This window comes from Andrena cerasifolii, chromosome 1, assembly GCF_050908995.1.
Source record: "Andrena cerasifolii isolate SP2316 chromosome 1, iyAndCera1_principal, whole genome shotgun sequence".
Classification (NCBI taxonomy): domain Eukaryota; kingdom Metazoa; phylum Arthropoda; class Insecta; order Hymenoptera; family Andrenidae; genus Andrena; species Andrena cerasifolii.
In genome coordinates this window covers 14364701-14387791 of record NC_135118.1, presented here as the reverse complement: position 1 = coordinate 14387791, position 23091 = coordinate 14364701, and the positions used below count along the sequence as shown (strand labels likewise).

At 39.8% G+C, this 23091-nt stretch overlaps 2 protein-coding genes and 1 long non-coding RNA gene across 4 annotated transcripts in view; all 3 read right to left on the bottom strand.

Annotated features, from left to right (window-relative positions):
• Nucleotides 1-382: 382 nt before the first annotated feature.
• On the bottom strand, nt 383-4422 carry LOC143370311 (uncharacterized). Its single transcript, XM_076815721.1, has 5 exons — nt 4256-4422; nt 2466-3820; nt 2120-2307; nt 985-1064; nt 383-574 (listed from the first exon to the last, which is right to left on the bottom strand). Exons 2-5 carry the CDS (start codon nt 3816-3818, stop codon nt 393-395), a joined length of 1803 nt encoding a protein of 600 aa, XP_076671836.1. The 5' UTR covers nt 3819-3820; nt 4256-4422; the 3' UTR covers nt 383-392.
• A 4208-nt stretch (nt 4423-8630) lies between these two features.
• Nucleotides 8631-23091, bottom strand: part of LOC143378852 (uncharacterized) — a 101551-nt gene continuing 87090 nt past the window's right edge. Inside the window, exon 2 of the long non-coding RNA XR_013088378.1 lies at nt 8631-9319. This is a non-coding gene — a long non-coding RNA (uncharacterized LOC143378852). The remainder of the gene's footprint in view (nt 9320-23091) is intronic.
• Nucleotides 14149-23091, bottom strand: part of LOC143377264 (uncharacterized) — a 37724-nt gene continuing 28781 nt past the window's right edge. For both annotated transcript variants that reach the window (XM_076828744.1, XM_076829629.1), the window contains exons 4-6: nt 22601-22789; nt 19341-19477; nt 14149-14475 (exon numbers count right to left, since the gene is read on the bottom strand). In XM_076828744.1, the coding sequence (XP_076684859.1) occupies nt 14319-14475; nt 19341-19477; nt 22601-22789 (483 nt within the window). In that variant the 3' untranslated portion in view covers nt 14149-14318. The remainder of the gene's footprint in view (nt 14476-19340; nt 19478-22600; nt 22790-23091) is intronic.

The following is a 23091-nucleotide window of genomic DNA, read 5'->3' as shown; positions in this document are numbered from 1 at the left end:
ATAACTCTTCCGTAAGTTGCACCACATTTAGAGTACTATCTGATAGTGTATAACTTAACCACTTATTAAATAAAACTCGTGTATTTCATTCATCATTTCGATATTTTTTAAGATCATCTAAAGTAAGGAATTTCCTTACCTCGAATGGTATATTTTCGCCACTTGAATTAGAAATGTTCAAATTAGCTTATGTAATGTAATATTCAAATTGAATTGTGTACTACGTTGCTGAAAATAATTGTATTTCTCAATAAATATATTATTATATTCAATACAAAATTTATCTCTCATTTGTAACAATCAGTTTATTCCTCTAAATTATTTAGAAGTGCGATTACCCAATGATTTTGAGCAATTTGTATTTTAGAATGAGCTAATACTACTATAGTCTTTCACGCATCTTCGAACTGGCCTTCTTCGTAGTTCGTCGGCCACACTAGAGTTCCGTCTTGCAACATTTGTGTAACCCGAGTTAAAGTTTGTTGCTTATGTGTGTCCGCGGGGCAATAAACACGTTGAAACGGTTTATAAAAAGTGAACGGTGGATAAAGCCGAATTTTTGGTTCTTTGCATTCTGAAAACAGGATATACCACTGTGAACATCCATTGCATTCGTTTGTTAACCCTTCTAGCGCGACATGGATTAGGAAGAACGACACCAGTGGGACAATTTTTTTACGAATTTTCCATCGCGAGTTTTATAACGCATTCGTTCTTTTAATCTACAGGTCATAAATTTGAAAAGAGTCTATCTATATTCTATATCGTTCCTCTTATATGTACAAACAAAGTCTCCACACCGCTTAAATTCCACCCCGCCATACTGAAAGAGTTTGTGTACTGTGCCGCGAACGCTTATAGACCTTTAACGATATGCTTTACAAATATAGTACGTCGTCAATAATTTTCGTGCATAACATACGCTGTTTAAGCGTTGAATTCTTAATTCAAAAAGGGTCAATTAATAGTTTAGTGAAATCTTACCATGAGGATCAAATTCATCAGCCGTATCTTCGGAGCTATCCCAGTGTTCACTGGCAGGTTGATTGAGCAACTCTTCTGGGCTAAAGCAGAAATAATATTTCAATGAAAAAATTTTCATGAATAACAAACATTCATGTCTTCCCACCACACTGTTAGTATTTATTGTTTGAATTGTTCTTTCCACACGACCTTCAACATTCAACAATTCTCACAGAGTTTACTAATCTTAAGGGGATATAGGACTACTGAAATCTTGAATTACGGAAATTATAGCGCTGAACGTAATTGAGTGCACCGTCGAGTAACGGCCTCGTAGAGTAGACTACACATTGAAGCCGTTTATCTCGAAACTACATTTTCAAACACGGTGTACGTCATAACTCTTGAACGAATGCATATTTTCACTTAAAATTTTAACTGAAGCTGTGGAATACCAATCTCTATCGTGTGGAATTTCCGCATCAACATTGGATGTCTGTAAAACATTTTCTAACTGATTAAAAACTATTTTCTCCCATAAAAATGTGAGGAAGAAATTGATTCGTGTGTAACTTTTACAATTTCTGTTTAAATTCGCCCTGCAAAATTTCACACGATAACTGATTAGTGTAGAAATTACTCACCTAACTCGTTATACTCCATATAACTTAGCTTCAAATAACTTGAATAATTTTCAACATTCTGACAATTTTTTTATTTTACATTACATGTAATAGCGTACACAAAAAACTGTGAAAAATGCCCGTATGGTGATTATTTGGTATCTAAGCAATCCAACCGGCAAGAAACTGTCGATTCCAGTCGTTCAATAGTCCTATACCCCCTTAAGTGACAGGATTAAGCCACTTGAGTAGAATGATTTAGATAACACTATTCCAAGTGTATTGTTAATTTGATATCAGATATAAAGGATAATGGAACATTTGATAACTATTGAATTTATCTTTAACGACTCAAGATAACTGTTGTGTGTTCATTCATTGTGAACGAGGACCTTAATTTTTTAATGCGGTACAGAGTTCTCACAATTTCGTGTACTTTAATGCGTTGCTTGTTCCAAGCTGATAACCCTTCTTTGTACAATAACTTGCGCAGCAGCTAATGTTCTAAATTTTAGATGATATAGTCAACTTACTACGAGCACATTTGGATTTGATCCGAATAACTACCCTCAGTTGAGCTCGACGATCTTGATAACCTTTTATCAATTGCTTCCCATTCCTCTGGTGGCTTTGTTTTGGCACAACTAAGGATTTTCTTGTGCTCAGGCCAATGATCCCTCAACACATCTCGCATACTTTCATAATGAACATTCCTAATGGGCTATTGATTTGACTCATTAATACAAAAAATCCACCGTAGTCATTGGTGAATAAGCAAAGTCAACCGTTGAATCATGCAAAAAGATCCAACGGAATGACTTTCACTGAAACTTGGCTCGCTTTCAGTCACGAGAGCGGATCTCTTTGTACTGTCCTTACCGATAAACCGTCGGTCGAGAAATAGTTTACTTCAAGATCCAGTCCTATCAAGTTCGGTAGCTTCTCGATCACCTCTGGAACCAATTCAAACTCGTTGTCATAGAGATCGATGTATTGCAAGTTGGACAGGGATCCCATACTATTGGGTAGCTCGTATAAATTATTGTAAGATGCTTTCAATTCTCTCAATGCCTTCATCTCCCCAATGTCATTGGGAAGCATGCCTAACTTGTTCTTGTGTACCATCAAGGTATTCAAGTTCAGCAAGGAACAAATTTCATCTGGCAACCAGTTGATGTTGTTGAAACTCACGTCTATCTTAGATAAATTGACGAAATTGCTGATGGTTCTGAGCATAATTGGAATCCCTGTTCTACTAACATCGATCTCTTTGAGGCAGGACGGTTCTTTCAACGACTCGATCGGCAGATGCCAAAATTTGTTTTCGGAAATGCCTCTTGAATTTCCGACTATCAGCCGCTCGAGGCACGTCATTCCCTTGGTTATCATTTCTACAGTTGTCTCGAACATTGTACAGTCCTTCATAGATAAATTTTTGATGCACGATTTCGCAGGTTCGTCCGGTAGTTTGAAGAATTTGAATCTCGTTTCGTTCAATGACACTGTCTCAAGGTTACTGTACTTGGAACTTAGTAGCCATAATGGGAATGACGGGCACATATTGTTATTTTCAGCAAAGAACGCGATTAAATTCACGCTCTTGGGGGGAACGTTCAAATCCAAATGATGGTTTTGCGAGAAGTTGAGCACCCGCAAATTGTGCATTCCATTGGCTATACAATTTGGGATTATTAGAAACATATTCTTAGAGAGAGAAAGACTTTTCAGACAATTTAAATTCGCACATGAATCAGGTAAATCTTTTAAGCAATTTGAACCGAGATCCAGATCCTCCAGATTTGATAAATTCTCCAATTCCTCTGGAACTTCTCTTATTTCATTTTCTCGCGCCGTCAATGCTTTCAAACTACCTAATTCGGAGATTACATTTGGAATGAAGGTAAATTGATTGCAGTCGAGATTTAAATGCACCAAGTTTTTTAGTAGGTTCAGCGAGCTTGGTAAATCATTTAGTTCATTGTTGGATAAATTAAGATGCACTAGAGTTGTTAAAGATTCGGTCAGATCGTCAGGTATGCAAGAGAGATGATTTCCTGATAATGATAAATTCTCTACAGCTTGTGTTTGTGCTATTTCACAGACTTGTTTACTTATATCTTTGGTCAATATTGTGTTTGAATTGTTTTGGTCCGTGTTGGGCAAAGGAGCCTTTAATGTCAACCATGATGTGTCGCCATCAGGCAACCTTTCTATGTAGCACTCTGGAAACATATCTAGTAACAAAAATTAAAGGAGAATTATATGGTTAATACTTAATTTATCTATATTATTCGTTATTTCTATAATAACAATCACAGCTGTATTGATACGAGTCTGATATTGACTATAATGTTGCTCGATATAAATTATTGCATTCTCAATAACTTGTCAACGTTACATTAAAATGTAACTCCAAAATTGTTCAATACAATACAACTAATTTTGTTACATTAGTAGATGTCATAGAAGCCAGTTGAGATTCATTTCAGTTTGATAATTATGTAATTGTTCCTGAGACTTCATTTAAGTTTTATTGTTCATACGTCTTTATTTGAAAAAAGAAAAATTGTTTATATATTGACTCAAATTTTATTCATTTATAACATAACCTACAAACGAGAAAATAATATCTTCTTTCTCCCGTTTTATACAAATATTCGAATACAAACCTTTATACTGTAGACCGTCTTGTTAATTTTTCAAAGAATCTCACGGATATTTACAATTGATGTACTTTAATTCAAATTATGGTTGAAAGTTTGTAGTGTCTAGGTTAGGAACTACGCGCATCTGTCATGTAAACAAACTTATGACGCACTTACGTAGTGCGTGCTTGTGCGTGCTACTGGTGTCAACATAATGCTTGTACATTAATAGCGAGTTCGGTATCTCGCACTGACTCTGTGCTGATGCCAGAAAAAGACTTGGATTGGTTGTTTCTGATAGAGATGAAGAGAGCTGTATAAGTCTGTCAGAATAAACCAATCCAAGTCATTGTCTGCCAGCAGTACAGAGTCAGTGCGAGATACCGAATTCGCTATTATAGAGCTACTAGTTTTACTACTCGGCTTCGCCCGAAATTTAGATTCTGATTTTATGAAAAAGAAAAAATTTGTTTAGTTTCTTTTTGTGAAAATGGTTACATTCATCTGGATTAGTCGGGCATAATGAGCTGAGGCACATTTCGTGATCCCAGAGTTTATCGTCCGAAAGTTTTTAGGCGACAGACAAGCGCACAACATATAGAAGCTTTCTGCTATATATATTAAGATCTTCGTTTCTATCAGAAACAACCAATCCGCGTAATTTTCTGACATCGGTGCAGAGTCAGTGCGAGGTACCGAATTCGCTATAAGGCACAGACGAGTTATAGGATAGACCTATCACCTTATGGATGTTCGTGTCAATACCCAAACTGTATTACCGACCCATAATTTGAGGTCTGAACGTAGTAGCACAGACGAGGTATAGACGTCTGTGCAGATTGTAACGCTACGTGCCGTAGGAATTAGAATTGAAGAAGTGTAAAATTAGGTCATTCGAAACCCGCGATTTACAAATGATTCTGTTAGCGTAACAATTTAAAAGTTATTTTATAAACGTACTCCGTGCAACGACCGTATCAAATTTTAATTAAGAGTTACGAGGCGACACTAACATTTCCCGCGACTCCCTGATCTCGCATCAGGTTCGTTCGCATCCAACACCAAAGCAAGGAATCTTCTCTAACCCAGTGGCTCCCTGATTTCGCATCAGGTTCGTCTGTACATCAACCACCCTCCGAACAGCTCCCTGGTTACGCACCAGGTTCGCCTGTGAATAATCCAACGTCCTAACAGCTCCTCGACTACGCGTCGAGTTCGTCTGTGTACATCATCCTAGTGACTCCCCGATTTCGCATCGGGTTCGTTCACGACAAATCATCCCCCTGCGGCTCTCTGATTATTAAAGTCAGGTTCGTCCGCGTTTCACTCCATTCCTAGAGGCTCCCTGATTTCGCATCAGGTTCGTCCTCGTTTCCGATAATCCTGCGGCTCCCTGATTTCGCATCAGGCTCGTCCGCCCACTAACTAACAAACTCATAAACCGTATTCCTTGGGAAATACCCTTCTCGCCGGCCTCTCGCGTTGCCGCAGCCCCGGCACGTAACACCTGACAGTCACGTCTTCCAATTATAAACATTTTCTAACCACTAAATCCTCTGAAAAGCAAATTAGTTTCTATCCAATCGCTAATATTTCAACGATTCTTTGGAAGTCATTAAACGAAGGAAACAGGTTGCAATGGTAATGCTAATAATAATGGGGTACACTATATAGCAAAGATTTCTGAAAGAAAAGCCGGCAAGTAAGAAGACAGTATTTTTTTACGTAAAACAGGGCTTGCAGAGGCCAGCTCATTTTATTTAGGAGGCTTACATTTATGTTTTCTACACAAATGTATACGTATGTTGTGTATTTAAAGCGCTGTAAACAATCGTTAGAACATCGTTGGAAATTTCCCGCGTTCTCGTTACGGCTCATTTCATTGCTACGCTGAGATTACAATCGTATTACATTCGTTTAAAATTAAATCGGCACCGCGAAAATTCAATTTCTCTTTGTAGGCGTTTGAACATTCTGTTGAACCTCGGCTATTCACTCGATTGGAAAACAGATGTTACGACGACATATCCGTTCCACCAGCAGTCCGGAGGAAGCTGTAGAACGTTAAGGTGAACTATACCGCGATAGCAAAGTGCACCCTGTTACTTTCGCGAATTAAGTACCTCGGTAACATTATCGAACCAGACTGTTTCGGTTGGAAGTCTATTTTTATACGAATCGCAAAAGACGTGCCCTATGCATCTGGAAATATTAGATGGATCTGTGCTCAGTCGAGGGAGAGCAATTTCGTCGTTTAAAATCTGCCCTTCCCAAGTAAAATTCGTTGAGTAAGCGACAAACCCGACTGATACGTTTCGCCCGTTGTTGCGTCTTCAAAATTTTCCCTCGTTCGCGAACGCATGCACGTACGCTAGTAAAATTCTGTAATTCATTCACAGACCTGGGCAAAATAGCATTCGGAATAGAAACAGGAGGAAACGCCGACTGTTTTAAACAATGAGTTTGAACGAGATACGTATCTTGCGCCGTACCCAATAAATAGTTTAAAGTTAACTACCGAACGAGGCAAACGCAAGCCACGTTCCCGCGTGCGCAAGACGCGGCGTATAATATATATGTAAATATTTCTTCGATAATATATATATGTATTACGTCTTCGGCACACGCGGGAACGTGGTTAGGCGATTTGAGCGCGCCGCTTTCTATTACAAACACTATTTCTGCTGAGTTCCTTTTAACGTTAACGATAAATAATAATATCGCGAACTCTTCCCCCTTTGTGAAAGAAAGTTCGCGTGGTACGTCTATCATCGGACTCGAAATGACAAGAATTGTACTAACGTGACATTAAACTATAGCAATAAAATATTAATAAAATATTAATATTAATAATAATAATAATACAAATCGTAAAATAATAATAATAGCGATAACAATAATATAGTGCGTAGTAGAAACTAATATGTGGCATAGGAATATGTTCTCTCTTGAAATATGCAATTCTGAGTATGAAATGTAAATATGATCGGTAAACGTGTACGACCATCAGCTTCGATCGTTGCAACACCTCCGTTACGATAAAATTTAAGGACCATGAAAAATATGGCGCGGAACACCTCTCGTCTCTTTTTCCCTCTAACACTGCGGTATTAAATTCGGTTTGGAGATTTAACGAATGCTTCTCAACGTATTCAACAACGAAGAATAAAGAATAGAAGGAGGAAAATGGTAATAGTAACGACACGTACCCTTAAACGGGATAATCATCCCCTAACGGCTTTAACGTTTACAATAATTTAATCTCCAATTTGTCGCACACGGAAGGAAGTTCTCGCGTTGGAGAATCATCGTTTGTAAGGCAATACACATCTCCGTTTCTCGGCACGCTCATACGCTCACTGTTTAACCGTATCCTTTTATGCACAAACGTCTCTTCGTGTGCGTACAGCAGTGGCGAGGAGAAAGTTGAAACTGCGAACGGTAACAGAGATAAGACAGAGTTGTAGCTGAAAAATTTATATCCCATAGATTAGGGGGTTCCCGACAGTGGACCAGCGATACCAACGTAATACTTAAGCCTAGTATTAAGTTCCTCGCGCAGGGATGGAGGAACGTGAGTGCCGAACTTTCTTCTTACCACCGCTGTACGCGTGTCTATGTACGTACACAGCATGCCCAGTATAAACGTACACGTTCGATTACCTTTTAGACTATATACGTACAACGAAATCGTCACGACCACTCGAATTGATCGAATCACTATGACACGTGACTAACGTAGTCTATTTAGGTGTACAAACTCTTGAAGCGTTCGGAATACTTTCGCATTTAACTGTATCATGTCTTCGGCGCTTCTGTAATAACAAGCCACGATATTCTAATCTACAGTGTGCCATTAATTTTTGGTACATCTCGTGTATCTAGCAACACGGACGATTGGCACTCCTTATCAGCGGGATATCATTTACTTAAGAAGAGCTGCAATAGCAAACTTGGTCGTCGCCTGGATATATCTTTATCCGTGTTATTACTTCAACAGAATTTTATGCATCATTCCCATGCTGTTGTTGTTGAACACCTAACTGACTGTTAGAAATGAAACGCCCCTTCTATTTTCACTCCAATTCTAACGAACTCCTAATAGCGAATATCATTTTAAAGACTCGTGGGGAGTAAAATTTTAATCGAATGTTAGCGAATCAGACTCTGAATTAATATAAAATAATGAGCGTCTTTGGATAATTAATCGAACGACTTTTGCGTGCGAATGACTCCCTTGTATTTTTGATAGTCTAAGGAGTCAGTGGTCTCTGCTTATTATTATCTCTAGATTATCAAAAAATTGCAGGTGATCTCGACTCCTCTATATTTCATAACATATCCCTCCGCAGCTTTAATATTTCCCCATCCCCCATATTTAACAAATGAAACACCTCTCTTGTATCTTCAGTAGCTTCAAAAATAATTTAATACATCTTTACTACATTTAAACCGGACATACTGCGTAGTATGTAATTCTTCTGCGCTCGTATATCTACATATGCGTATATCGTTTCTTACATTCTCTTTCTTTCGACGACACGTGTGCATACGCGCGACCGTTTGGAGCAAGCACGCACACGACTGCACACAGCTGCACACAAACGCGTATGCAGAACATGGTCACTTATAAAACTCTTTCGTTTAGAAAATATATTTCTATATATATATATATATGTGTATATATATATATTTATGTATCTGTATTATAGATATTTCTGCGTATGCTGTGTACATATACATAACATATACTACATAGAAACGTAACTCAAGTATATATACACTCTTCTTTTCATACTTATCCGTATCTTATGGTACCTTAGTTGCGTGTATGCTTTTAGAAAACCTTGGTAATTCGGTCCGTGCGTTGACACTCGGTTCGCACCGTGAAATCACGCGACACGTGGCTAATGTTGAATATTCAACAGTGATAAAGGCTTCCTCACGGAATTTTTTATAAACATACGAACGGAAGTGATAGTTTGTAGGAAGTACGTGAAATTCATTCATCTGATCATTCTACGATCTGCGCTCCAAATGCTTCTCGATGTCTATACGCGAATGTAGTGGTTAAAAACAGGGCTCGATCTAGCTCTTCCGCCGCTCTGAACTCGGAACAAAAGTGATTTTTGCCTGCCTTTCAATTTAATTATAAATAGTTGTTTTATAATTTAATTTCTGACAGTGAGTGAAATTTTTGGAAGGTATTTGGTGGTTAAAGGTACGCACCTCTTCCTACTATAATATTGCAATTATATGGTTGATTTAAAAACAATTTATAAGTTTCACACTAAATTCGAACATGTATTACATACTTTCTACCGCTTTTGCAAAAAGTTTTACTTTTTGATTGGTTTTCATTGATTTCAATTTTAGCTTTCTACCAATTTTTAGATTTTACCTAGATCGAGCCCTGGGTAAAGAGAGCCTCGAGATGTTGGCGTCAATTGTCAAGGATTCAGTGCAGATATGTCTTCCCTAAAAAGTAACGCAGCCATCTTATTCCAGAACTGCTAACTAAATTTCAATAACTCTTACAGAAACGCAAATTCGATTGTTTCGATTTCGTTGACGTGATATCGGCTTTCCTATTGTTTGTCGCACGTGTTTAGGTGTTACAGTACGGTTGGAAAGCATCGTGGTGATCATCTCTTTTATGTTGGAGAGCTACAGTCCATAGAGAAGCATTAAAGAAGTATATAAAACACTTTGTCAGACGCGAGATATGAAGCAACATTCAAAACAAACATTGAAGGGAAACGGTCCAAGGAATCAGGGTCTGAATTTCAGACGGCGAAGAGAATGCAACCTTTCGTTGCATCAACCTGTTTCAGGATTCGAGAAGCTTTTAAGCTGAATAGGATAGAAGCTTTTCGGAAATCCTAGCAACCCGAAGCACCATCAGTTTGTGCAATTGAAACTGTCGATGTCTTCTAAACAATACATTAAAGGATCAAGAAAGTATCAATTTCTTTTTTTTTTAAACGTGTTGCAATATAATTTTCAAAAAGTCACACATCAGGTGTTTGAGAATCATCGTCGAATGTGTATCAATTTTTCTTCAAACTTTTTGCAATGTAATTTTAAAAAAGTTACACACAGCTTAAATTTGGGAACGCCTAGGTATCAGTTTCAACCTTACCCTAGTAGCACAAAATATTGAATACACATACATCCAATATTAAAAAGAGGTTCAATAGCTTTCTAATATTTAAATATACATATAATATTTATTCTAGATTAAGAAGAAAATATTTTTTTCCTAATATACTGGAAATATTCATTTTATATTAGAAAACAATATTTTTGTCCAAATATAAATAAAATATTTATTTAATATTAGAAACAAAATATTTTTCCCCGAATATTCGGGAAATATTCATTTTATATTATGAAAAATACATATATTTCAAATATAAAGTAAATATTTACTTTACATTTTTTAAATATTAATTTAATATTTCCTGAATATTTATTTCACATTTTCTCAATATTTACTTTACATTTTTTAAATATATATTTTACATTTCCTGAATATTTATATCGGAACTCTGAATATTATTTTCACATTTCCAGAATATTTGCTTCATACTTTCTGAATATTTCTTTTATATTCCACGAATATTTAGTTCATATTTTCAAAACATTTATTTCACATTTTCAGTATGTGCATATAATATTCGTAATCAACATTTTTGTCATATTAAAAAGTGTGGCCAGAAAAATATTTTTATAATATTTGGAAAAGCTATTTAACCAATATTTTGTGCTACTAGGGTTAAAAGCTCGCGACGACTCTGAAACATCTGACAAAATTGGCTGTGACGCAACCTTTAAAAAATATGCCGCTTCTTAGGGAGCATCTAATAGTTTCAACTGCAAGAACCGGGGCCACGAAACGCCTTAGACTTTCATGTATAGATTTATACCATTATTCCTTAAGAGGGGCAATGGGTTTAATTCGATAGAAGTATCACAATTTTTCAAACGGCGCGCAAATATCATGGAACGCCCATATTCCCAATCATCTGTTCGCCTCTAATAACTTTACTTTCACTTAGAAATCCGTCTGTTAAGCTGGGTGTACACCTGACGAGTGACTCGGCCGAGTCATCGGTCTGCTACTCGGCCGAGTGAAAAATCTTCCCCGCCGGATTACTCGGCCGAGTACTACAATATTTGCGTTCAGACCGGGCGAGTGCTGGGCCCAGTGGGCTTACTCGGTCGAGCACAAGTCAGGTGTACACTAAGCATTACCTTCAACGCATACAATCCAACACACACAACGATCGCTTTACGCACAAACGAACAGTAATCACACGCGACGTACACTATCGGCCAAAAATTAGGGTACACCTGCAACGTTTACATTTCGTTAAAAAAAAACTGCGAGATAAACAGGCTGCCATTCCATAACTTTGAATTATCAGAGAAAAGCGAAATCATACAAAAGTTCCTCCATAATGGTGACACTTCCCAATGAATTCTTGATGCGTAATTAAACCCTGTTGGATCTTCAGTGATTTTTAACGAAGAGGAGTGCTTGTAAGAAAACTACCCCAACGGAACGTACGTGGTATCATCAAACGCTGCTGAATATCAGAACGATATTCGTGGGAGGTGAATTATAAATGTACGACAGATCATCGAGGGAATAGAATACGCGGCGATTTAAAAGTGAGAGTGCGCGAGGCACGCGCAGGCGGTAATTAGGAAGAAAGGTGGACGCTGGTGAATGGAATTCGTGAACGATGTACCAAGCCTTTCGAGCGATGAGTGTGCGTGTATACAAGGAAGCTTAATAAAGTAGCGGACGTACGCGCGGAAAAGTCAAAGGGTAGTCGTTTTTCGCTCCCGAGACCCGCGGAAGTCTGTCACCCGTGTCAGGAGCGACGGTTCGTAGGCGTCGAAAGGAAGCGAATTAAGAGCGAAGAAGCAGGGGAAAGGTGCGCTCGTTATTAGAGGCACGATAAAAAGTACAAAAACCCACGAGAGTAAAACGAAACTGAATAGTTGTACGCGCCTAGCTTCGCGTATCGGTCGTGCGTTTACCGTGTGCACGACCCGTTAAAAGCATCGGTCCTCCCTTTTGCCGTAGGGAGGAAGCGCGAGCCTTCGAATCGATCACCCGAAGCTAGCCGGAAGCGTGTACCCCGCGTGCGCGCGAGATCTGGTAACTTAAGTCGATGTCTCTGGTCCCCGTTCTCGAGATAATACAGCAAAATTTATATCACCACATTCATGATTAACATCCGTCGTATTAATCATTAATATGCTAATATACATGAGTGTGTGTGTGTGTATATATATATATATATATGTATATTAAGACATATATGTCTAAGGTACGCGTTATTTCTCGAAGTCGGCGTGTCTTCGAATATACTTACGTTCGATCTTCCCATTCGATTCAGACGTTAAACGAAGCTGTGTATTTTTGTACGCGCATCTGTTGATTACGATTTACGAGCAATGCTTAAGATAGCAGGCAGTGGCTGCTAATAAATAGTACAATTCCCAGCCCTTTCACTGCCATCGATACCGCGTTAATCTGCTAACGAACTCTGACGAGAAAATATACATATCCTTCGGAGCAGACGGCCTCGTGAAATCTTCGAATCCCCTGATAGCGATCGGATCGATTGCGAAACGCGGAACATTTATCGGCAACGGTGGTGCTAATCTGTTAACTGAAGAATGCGCGTCAACTGGTCGCGGGAGTTTAATAATTCGCTCGTGCAGGATTAAATACAGCAATGCGCCACGCACACGAGTCAGCTCCTCGTTGATCACTTTCAAGTACACAGGGGTGGTTCCTCCCCCGAGACGCGGTCCAGTTAACAGGTTGAGCTCCAACAGTTTATACAGCTTACATCAGGCTCGCGCTCCGTGTAACGTTCGAATCGCGACTCGAACGGAACGATTTTCCTTTCACGCGATCATTTCTATCACGCTCTTTATCTCTGCTTCCCCGTCGGGCGACACTCCGACTGCCCGGTGTATTTTCACGGTCACTCCCAAGCGTTCGCACCCAATTACGCACTTGGCTCCCGTTCAACTTGCACACCGTAGACAATCACCACGAAGAAACGAAAAAAAAAAAAAAATAAAAAAAAAGGGTAGAAGAAAAAAGTACGTAGCACGATGTGCAATGAGGTTTCTAATACGAAATTCTATCACAGTTCTTCTCACACTCTGCCGCGTCGCACTGACCGCTCCATTGTCGATGGCGATCCGATCGATCGGCGCCGACCCCGAGATCCTTCGAGTCCAAGCCGAGCGATCCACGAACGTTCGGGTTTCAACGCGGCGTTGCGCCGCCCGGAATGGATTACCCCGGCAGCGAACGGCCGAGGAACGGCGTCGAAAGCATGCCTCAAACCCGCCGGGTGCCCCGTGTCATCGACGCCCCTGCCACCCGTCTCCTCGAGCACCCTTCCGGCGCGCGTTTAATACATTCGAGATGGCACGTCGACGGCATAAATTCGGAACAGTTAATGATCGACGTGGACACGATAAAAGCCGTTTCAAATATCGCCGCGGCCTATGCGGCCAAAAAGTTCCAGGCGTCTCAAGGTAACGGGCCGATGTCACTCGGGAGGGGAAGGAAAAAGCGCGAACGAGAGGAACGGAGAATTCCCCCGGCGCTCACCGGCCGTGGAATGGGCTTATCCTTCGATTTTTTTCCCCCTCCTTCCTCTGTCACAACCTCGGATCTCGTTGGCCTTCAAAAGATCTCCAGAGGTCGGCCTTGGACGGATCATTTCGTGAAATGCCGAATTGCATCTTCTTCGGTGAGTCTCGAACGGGCTCGTCGACGATCGTCTCGCGACGGCGGTCTCGACGATTCTTCGGTGGCTCTCGCGTTCTTCGGTCACCCGTTCCCCCTTCGCCCACCCCCACCCCCTGTTTCTTAAGCTTCGATAAAGTCTTACGAGTTGCCCTCTCGTCCATTCCTTCTTCTTTCTCTCCCCGACTCGAGATTCACTGCTCTGTTGCTGCTCTGCTCCCGTAGTTCGCGCGGCTCGTCGATGTCTCGCGATGTTCGCCAACGAGGATCGGTCAGTCTCGGACGCCATCCGGCGAGCTACGGTAACCTGCGCTCTAGATCTTCGTGGAGCAAGCTGTTGTTGTTGGTTTCGTGCATCGATGCGGGGGATGCCTCTTCCGGCTGCTCGCCGCCGCTCAATTCTAGCTGGCCCGTGCTGTCCCCGCTACTGGAGCCGCACTCGCCGTCGACGAATCTGAAAATAAATTTCCTCGTGTTACCGTCGCTCGCCGTTCCCTCGAGTATTTACTTTGCAAGCGAGGCGGGACTTCTCCTTTTTCGCTGCTTACAGGGACCTCGATGTTTCGGCTTTTAATCCCGATTACCTCGGAAACAAGTGGCCGGCGTATGCCCAAAAGGGGATGTTTCTTAATTACTTTAATGTCCGGATGCAACACGTGGGTGGAGTCAGAAATGCTTGAGCAGCGTGAACGGTCAAGTCCCTTGTAACTTTAGAAGATATTCTAGATTTTTTAATTCCCCTGCTCTCGTTTAAAGGTTCTTCGATGCGTATTTCAAGTATGGTGCCGCGTGATTTGAGCTTCTGCAATTAATTAGCATGACCTTGTTAAACGCGCAAGTAAATGATAAGCGTGGAAGGAAAGTATCGAAAGCTTATCTCCGGTTTCCTTGGTTAATATTGTCAATGATAGGTATTTATTCGCGCGAGCGAAGTGGGCTGTTGGCTTCTCCAAGTTACATCCACGATAAATTATCACGGCTTATCGCGGCGCTTCAGAAACTTTGGGAATTACTAGATTATTATTATTAATTTAGATGTCGCGGTGCGCGCGAGATATTACTCCTGTTATCGGACACAGCAAAACACGATACGCGCCGATTTCACATGTACCGAGTTATTATTACTTTTCTTTATTGTACCGTTGAATTTATCATATTATTTCAAATCACGATTGGAATCACGAAAAGTGGTTCGCATGCGCCCGCTCGACCTCGATATCGTTCGATATTTACTGACGCTGCATTTCAACTTCAATAACTATGATGCAATTGAATGGCCACGACGTTTCTATATCGCGTTATCGTACACATGCGTCGTATAATTCTGATCTTTCAGCGCCAATTTTTTTCGCAATTTCTTTCGCCGGGCGCGGTAGAGATCGATAATTGTTTAAAATAATCCGCACATGTCCAGTGGAGTGATGGGATCGATCATGTCGCAAGTAGTGCCGAGACTCGATAGAATTTATTCCCGCAGTGTAACTTCGTTCCAAGCTTTTGTGTTACCTTTAAAAGGTGGCCCAATTAAGAAGCTAGAAGGGCCAACGTTTTCGACTCAGTTCGTTACGCAAATATTTTTATATGGCAATAAACTGTATTTGCTTTTATACGATCGCATTCTTATGTGCCCAATAATAGTATTATTTGCTTTGGAAGTGGAATCGAATCCTAATTAATTATTTTCGCAACTCATGCGTGTAGCACACTTTATCTACAGTGTGTCCAAGATTGCATGGTACAATCATTGCATGCATGTAGTATTCAGCGAAGTATTGGGTTCCATTGCTTATAGTGGGGATGAGATAACAATTGAAGAGTCCTCGTAGAAAACACTGCGAGTGCCAAAAAGTAAATTCTGTACTGCAATGTTACCATTGACACTTACATTTTCCAACAAATAATTTTTTTCATTTCAATTTTGTCACTCACAGTGTTTTCTACAAGGACTCTTCAGTTGCCGGCGCTGGCCTACGATCCGAGAAATGTCGCAGGAACTCAAAGAAATAAAATAAATAGAATCGTTAAGGAGCAAAAAATATTTTCATTCAAACGTCCTGACGTGAAACGGCAATCTCATATGCACCAACCTAATAAATAGGAGGCAGTCGGTAAACATCGATTAACACGAGAATCAAGTGTTTTCAAGTTATAAAACGACTTTTTTTGGAGCCTCTATGAAAGTATAATCCACAGATACGATATACTCAGTATTATTTCCCACGTCACCGGAATGGAACAAAGAAATTCAGAATTTTTATACGTCTGAGTCTGTGTCATCCTCCATAAAGAAACCTGCTGAGTTGTACGCACCCAAGAAAGAAAAAGACTGCTATGAAGAATGAAAACAATTTATATTTTACAACTCAGAAACGTTTTCGGATTCCTTCAGCTTCAATAACACCAGCTCTTTTACTATTTTACCCTGCTCCTTACCCTTCGAATTATTTTTAACTACACACATCATTACCGATCAGGTGAAGTTTTATGCGAGATGAGGTTGGATTATTATTAACATTTTTCTGATTGCTTGGAGGAGTACTGTACGTATGCAATGTGTATACCATGAAACTTTGGGTCCTTTGTGTACACACATATATGTTTTATCGCATCACTATTGCATGTCCCTTATAGCCGCAGTAATCGATAAACTCTTTTCTGGCAACCCTATATATTTCAAAGCCTCCTCAACTTTGAAAGGAGCTGGCGATGAGCTCGTGATTAAGGAAGCCCCAAGAAGTGGTAACTTCAAGAAGATGTGTATCTAGATCACAGTGGCACACAAATAATTAAACTTTCAATGAAACAACTCGAAGCTCATCGATCTCCCGTTTTTACGTCACCCTGCATTGTGAACGTAATCGTACCGCCACTGTCAATGCACGGTCGCGACACCGATAAGTCTCGTTCGAGAGAAGTTGACCGAAGTCAAAAGTTAAGCGCAACATTAATCGGAGTTAGTTCAGTTCAGCAGAAAGGCAGATAGTGGCTGGCTGCGAAGTACTCCGACCGTGGATAAAGGTCGCCGATAAAATGTTGCCTGTATTTTCGAATGCCGATATCGGCGACCGTTAACGTTAATAAACAATCGCGAATCGCATCCTCCCGCGCCTAACTCTCTGGTACGAACAACATCCGCGACGATTTTCAATGCCGTTCGAATTTCCCGCCGTTCGGGCGCGCCCAATCGCTGCGAACCGCGAGATTTCGCGGCAACGGGGCGCTCCACGCGAACCGGAATACAAATGTTCGCGTTAACTGATTTAATTGGTATGCATACCTCTCGCCCGGCGATAGCGACCGCTGCTTGCCGTTAGTTTTGCAATTAAGACTAACGTTAACACCTCCGATTGGAACGTGAACGACTCGCGATTAGACGCTCGATTTTAACGTTACGAAATTTCCATTTCCAGCTCCGTATCGCGACTACGCCTCTGCCCTCCCCTGATAACGATCGCCGCGGATTGATTAAACGGCGAGCCGATAAAATGTCCGGTTCGAGTGCCTATCCCAAGGATTCGTGACATTTAAGGGGTTACCGCAGTTAGTAGGGTCAGAAAAAGAACGATTCTTTGGGAATTTATTTCAGAAAGTACGTGCATATTTGTATGCAAAGGTTTTTGTATTCAGATGAGGAACACTTTAACAGGTTATTATATTATGTTTTGGTGTGAAAGTATTTATTTATTGCAAAATTACAACTGATTTCCTGAAATGGTTTTTTGATTCCGGTGACCACGATTTCTTAAGATCAGTTTCACCAATCTTTCTGAAACTTTGTAGGTTTCTTCTGGATATTCAAATTTAGTCTTTAATCGAAGCATTTGTTATTCCAATGCATAGTTTTTATTTTATGGATTAAAAATGAGTGTTTTTTTTCAACGAAACTCGATCATTCCACTTTAACATCCACCATTTTGTCCCAGATTAATATTCTAGAAAACGGAACGATTAAAGACTAAATAAACTATTGTACTACCTAAATCTTCTTCGTTTTTTTATTTTAGATAGCCCAGTTCCGAATAATGTTGGTCACCGCGAAACGTATTTCTAAAAACAGCTTCCGGGAAATCAGTTGTAATTTTTCAATAAATAAATATTTTTACACCAAAACATAATATAATAATCTGTTAAAGTGTCCCTCATCTGAATAAAAAAACCTTTGCCTAAAACTATGCATATACCTACAGAAATAAATTCCCAAAGAATCGTTCTTTTTCTGACCTTACTGACTGCAGTAACCCCTTAAATTGCCCACGAAACAGTCTCGAGAGTTGCGAACTATAAATTTAATTTTTCCTATAATAAACAGCGACGAAATGAATGGGAATTCCTACGAATGAGATGGAGGCCCTCATTGCGCTCCCAAATTTGCGCGGGCTGGGCGCAATTCTGTCGCAAAATCAAGAATCAATTTCATAATAAATATTACCTCGAATTCTGAAATTGGAACTGGGGAGTTTTCGTTCATTGGGATTTCAACTTCTGGAGCGAAGCTTTCGAAAGTGATTTGACAAACTAACAGTTGCATCTTTCCAAGATGTTTTAATAATATAAAATTGGAGTAGGGGTGTGAAAAATTATACAATTTCCAAGTTTCGTGGGAAACGGAACGAAAGGATAGTAAATTTGTTACGTTCCGTCGTTTTCTCTGATCGATTGTACGAAACGACGTGCGGTATGGAGATGGGACGTTTGGAAATAGGTGGACGTGCAGGTGGAGCGCGCGAGAAAGCGCCGAGGTGTTGAAGGAACTGCGAAAATGAAGGAGAAGCGGTGCATTTTCGAGCGTTGCGATGCCGATCGGACATTGTACTCTAACTCGGCTATGTCGACATGGAAGAGGTTCGTGACGCGCCTGGCAAAAGTCGATTATCTGTCGGACGAATGGATTTCAGGTCGAATTCGTGGATTAGGGGCACGCCTGCCGGCGAATTAAAATTAGAAACACTTTTCCGCTGCTAGTCGATGCGTCGACCGATGCAAGAAATCTCTTGTTATCATTATACTTTCGCCACTTGCGAAAGCACACGGGGTTCGGCGATGCTGCTATAGAATAATGAAATTCGAACGCCGCGGGTACATTATGCTTATCAGCCGGTTACGTCTGCCGTTAATTACCAAGTGCAGTGAAGTGAAAATTACGCAATACTTCCAATGTCGATCAGAAGTCGTTAATTCCCTCTGCAAATTATCGGCTTTCTTGCCGCCGGGGCTGGCAGGAATTCTTTTACACGAAATGTTTTTTAAACCGGCCTGTACGCGCACGCGCCCAGGGCAATCTACACAAGCGCGCGCGGAAAGATTGATAAGGATACTTACGTGTATGGTTGCTCTTCGCCGCGCATTTCACATATGACGTTTGTCAGAGCCATTATGTAATTCTTGGCCAGCGTAAGCGTCTCTATTTTGCTGAGCTTCCTTTCCATTTTTACGTGAGGTATCACCTCGCGCAGTTGCTGAAAGAAGCGATAACATTGTTGCTGGCGTTCTCGAGATCGCGCTTGCGCCGTGCCAAGCGTCGGTCGCGAGGGAAAATTCGAAACTTAACACTTCGACTGGCGAAAATTAAACATTGTTCTGCAAAGCGGTGGTCGGAAGAAAGCTTAACACTGTAATTCGTATTTTCACGCGTTTGCACGAGAAATTTAATACTACTTAGGTTTTACGAATTATTTTGGTATTCTATTTAACACTAGAGCCGCCTCACTGGTCGTTGTGACATTTTTTTAGTTTTTGGGTCTTCATCAATTTCTTATTTTTGCAACTGAATGCAGGAAGCGCAGCACAGTTGGAATACTGTTGGTAATTTGGAATACCGAAGTGTCGAATAAACTACTAACGTTATCTAATTTGTAACGCCGTAGATAATAGAGGCTAATGACCTGTTAAATAATCTTTACATTTTCGACATAATCTGCAGAATAGGAAAAGGCGAATCTGTAAAACTTTTTCAACAAGTATTCAATCGTTCCAATCGTGGCTAAAATATGTCAAAACTTTAGTGTTAAACACTTAATCTACTCATTTGCATGTTCCTTCTATGGTTCCGTTTCAGTTTTGCGATAATTTCGAGAGCGCAAAGTGTGACTTGAAATTTTAGTTCCCAATGCTATGTTGCTAATTTCGAATACCGAAGGTGAAGGTAATTTGGAATATTCCAAAGTTTAGCGGTGCTTTTGTTTCGCGCGTAACGGCTGCCGCCGCGTCGGTTTGCCTCAGATTATACCTACATTGTGATATCTGAGCCTGATTACATCGTAAGAGAAAATAATTTTATTGTCTACATGTTTTTTTAAGTTTATAAAGTGAAGGTAAATTAGAATACCGGTATTGCAAATTACCTGCAAGTTAACGAAATCGATACTTCCTGTCATTTTTTATTTAGGCCCACGTTTCAGCTAGTTTTTATTTTTTATTATTACTGAGAGTTTGAAATATAAAAGTTTATTAGTTTCCCTACTATATTATGCAATTTTATTTGCTCCCATGCTCTGCCGTAATTTTTTATTCGTCTTAAACAGACTGGTATTCCAAATATACTGCACTTCCTCTGTACGTGTGTCTGTGACTTTTCTCTCAAGTAGGCAATCTTTCATGCTGTAAAAACAAACAATTGTCTACTGCAATGAATATACTGTGCAGCTATGTTAATATGCTATAATGTTACTTTTCATTAATAAATTTCAGCAAATATATACCTACATAACTTGTACGTAAAAATTATATAAATAAATGGCAGGAATTTATAGTATGTGTTTTAGTGCCGGTCAATATGACCGGTGTTGACAGCGTTTGGGTAGGTTAAACTTTCGGCGATTCTAGTGCTAATGGTTTTATTTCTGTTGCCGTTCGCAGAACAAACTTTTTTTTATCATTATTGTATTTTCCCAATGGCCCCGAATTTTTGCCGGGGGCAAGTGGAGCAAAACTTTCTCGTGTCAGGCCTGATCGACTTGAAAGTAGGGCTGGACTATTTGTCGAATTTTTCGGTATTCGAATACTTCAGTTGCTCAATTATTTGGTGAATATAATTCGAATATCCAAGTATTCGAATACTATTCGAATATTTAAGTATTGGAATATTTAAGTATTCGAATATCCAAGTATTCGAATATCCAAGTATTCGAATATCCAAGTATTCGAATATTTAAGTATTCGAATATCCAAGTATTCGAATATCCAAGTATTCGAATATCCAAGTATTCGAATATTTAAGTATTCGAATATCCAAGTATTCGAATACTATTCGAATATATAAGTATTCGAATATCCAAGTATTCGAATACTATTCGAATATCCAAGTATTCGAATATCCAAGTATTCGAATACTATTCGAATATTTAAGTATTTGAATATTTAAGTATTCGAATATTTAAGTATTCGAATATTTAAGTATTCGAATAGTATGGTGTGAATTATAAATCAAGTTCTTTAGGTTCATTTGTCAGGGTGAAATCTTGTAAGCTAATTTTGACATCATACATCACACATCAGTATTCGAATAATAACATTCGGATACTCAAATATTCGAAGCTTATTCGTAGTATTTGAATATTTGTAAAATATTCGAATATTAAATCATTGGAATAGTCCCAGTCCTACTTGAAGGGGCATTCCTCCAAACCTTGCGCCACTCAAAGTGTTAATTTTCCAAAACGAAAATTTATTCACTCTTAAAAGTTATTTCATCTCTAATGCTTTGCGATTCTATACTCCTATTTCTTTGGTATCTCGTATTCGTGTTTACATTGTGACCTTTTTGCTTCGTGAAACAATCGTTGGCGTCCCTATGATAGATTAGAATTAGAGAGCTTCCGCGCGAGCTGTGCAGCTCTGAATTTACTGTTTCGAAACCACTTTAGTCTTCATCCTTATATAAAGTTTCAACTCGAGTTAAACACCCGCGCTTAATGTTGGGTAACTTTGGTAACAGTTGTTGGATGGTTACACTTCTGTTCTTACGCTGAATAGGATATCTTACGAAATAGAAAGAAACAGGTGTCTTGTGCACTTGAAAAAATATATATAGTTATTTTCATTGATATTCGGACGTCACAGCATTTCTGCTTTTTCGGTGTCACACATTTCTGTCGACTACGTTAAGAACGACGTTGTGTAATTCGAAAAGACGATTACAGTAACGACGAAGAGAGAGAAGCAAACATTTTTTTATGGGACTTTAAAAAGCGAAGGGAAAAATAGATCGCGATATTCAATTATAGAAAAATAGATGCGTTATATTCGTCATGCTTTCAGCTTTCTTTTGCACTACTTTGATTTCGATTCTAAATTGAGAAGTACCTATTATACTTTTTGTTCTCGACTGAAAGTTTCACTACCAATGAATACAATATATATATATATATCACACCACAAACTCTAGTATTATACATATTATACTACTATATTCCGTCTGAGTATGTACGTAACTCAGAGAAAGAGATTTCTCATGTTGAGTTTCTCTCAACGCGCGTATGCTTGAAATAGATCGTGGAAGCCTTGTGGATTTTTGCAACCCCGTCGGATGCTACTGCGTTTCTCGCGCGAGCTCGCAATTTTCTAGGGCGTCAGAAAATTACCTCGAAAGCGTCGTTCAGGGAATGCATTCTCATTCGTTCTCTCTCGTTGCTCTCGAGCCTCCTCAGGTTCCTTTCTCGCGCGGAAATTCCACTTTTTCGCCTCCTCGTCGTCGGTGGTCCTCCACGATTTCTCCTCTTCGCCTGTTTCGGGCTTCTCTCGCTGCCGCTGCTGTCGCTTTCCTCACCCACCTTATCAATGGTTTCAGAAACAAGCCTCAAATTATATTTCATCCTCGAATTGCAACTTTACTAATTACTTTTCTAATCCCGCCATCCTCCCGGAGCTATTTGAAAACGTTACTTCAGGGAGGTGTCCAGTTTGTCTCTCGGTACAGTGCGCGTCGTCAGAAATTGTTACGCGTACACGACCGAGTTTAGAAGCTTCTCAAAAAGAAAAATGGAACCAACATAAAAGACCCATTGCAATACCCTGTGCGACTTCTGTCTGCAAAAGTCCACTTGCTACCGACTTTTACAGGACTGAAAATAGT

Excerpts from the sequence above, each read along its gene's own strand:
- LOC143370311 (XM_076815721.1), bottom strand. The coding sequence starts at position 3,818 with ATGTTTCCAGAGTGCTACATAGAAAGGTTGCCTGATGGCGACACATCA. Across the intron at positions 2,308-2,465 it reads TCTCGACCGACGGTTTATCG|CCCATTAGGAATGTTCATTA; the intron begins GTAAGGACAGTA and ends TCAAATCAATAG. Across the intron at positions 1,065-2,119 it reads CAAATCCAAATGTGCTCGTA|CCCAGAAGAGTTGCTCAATC; the intron begins GTAAGTTGACTA and ends TTTCTGCTTTAG.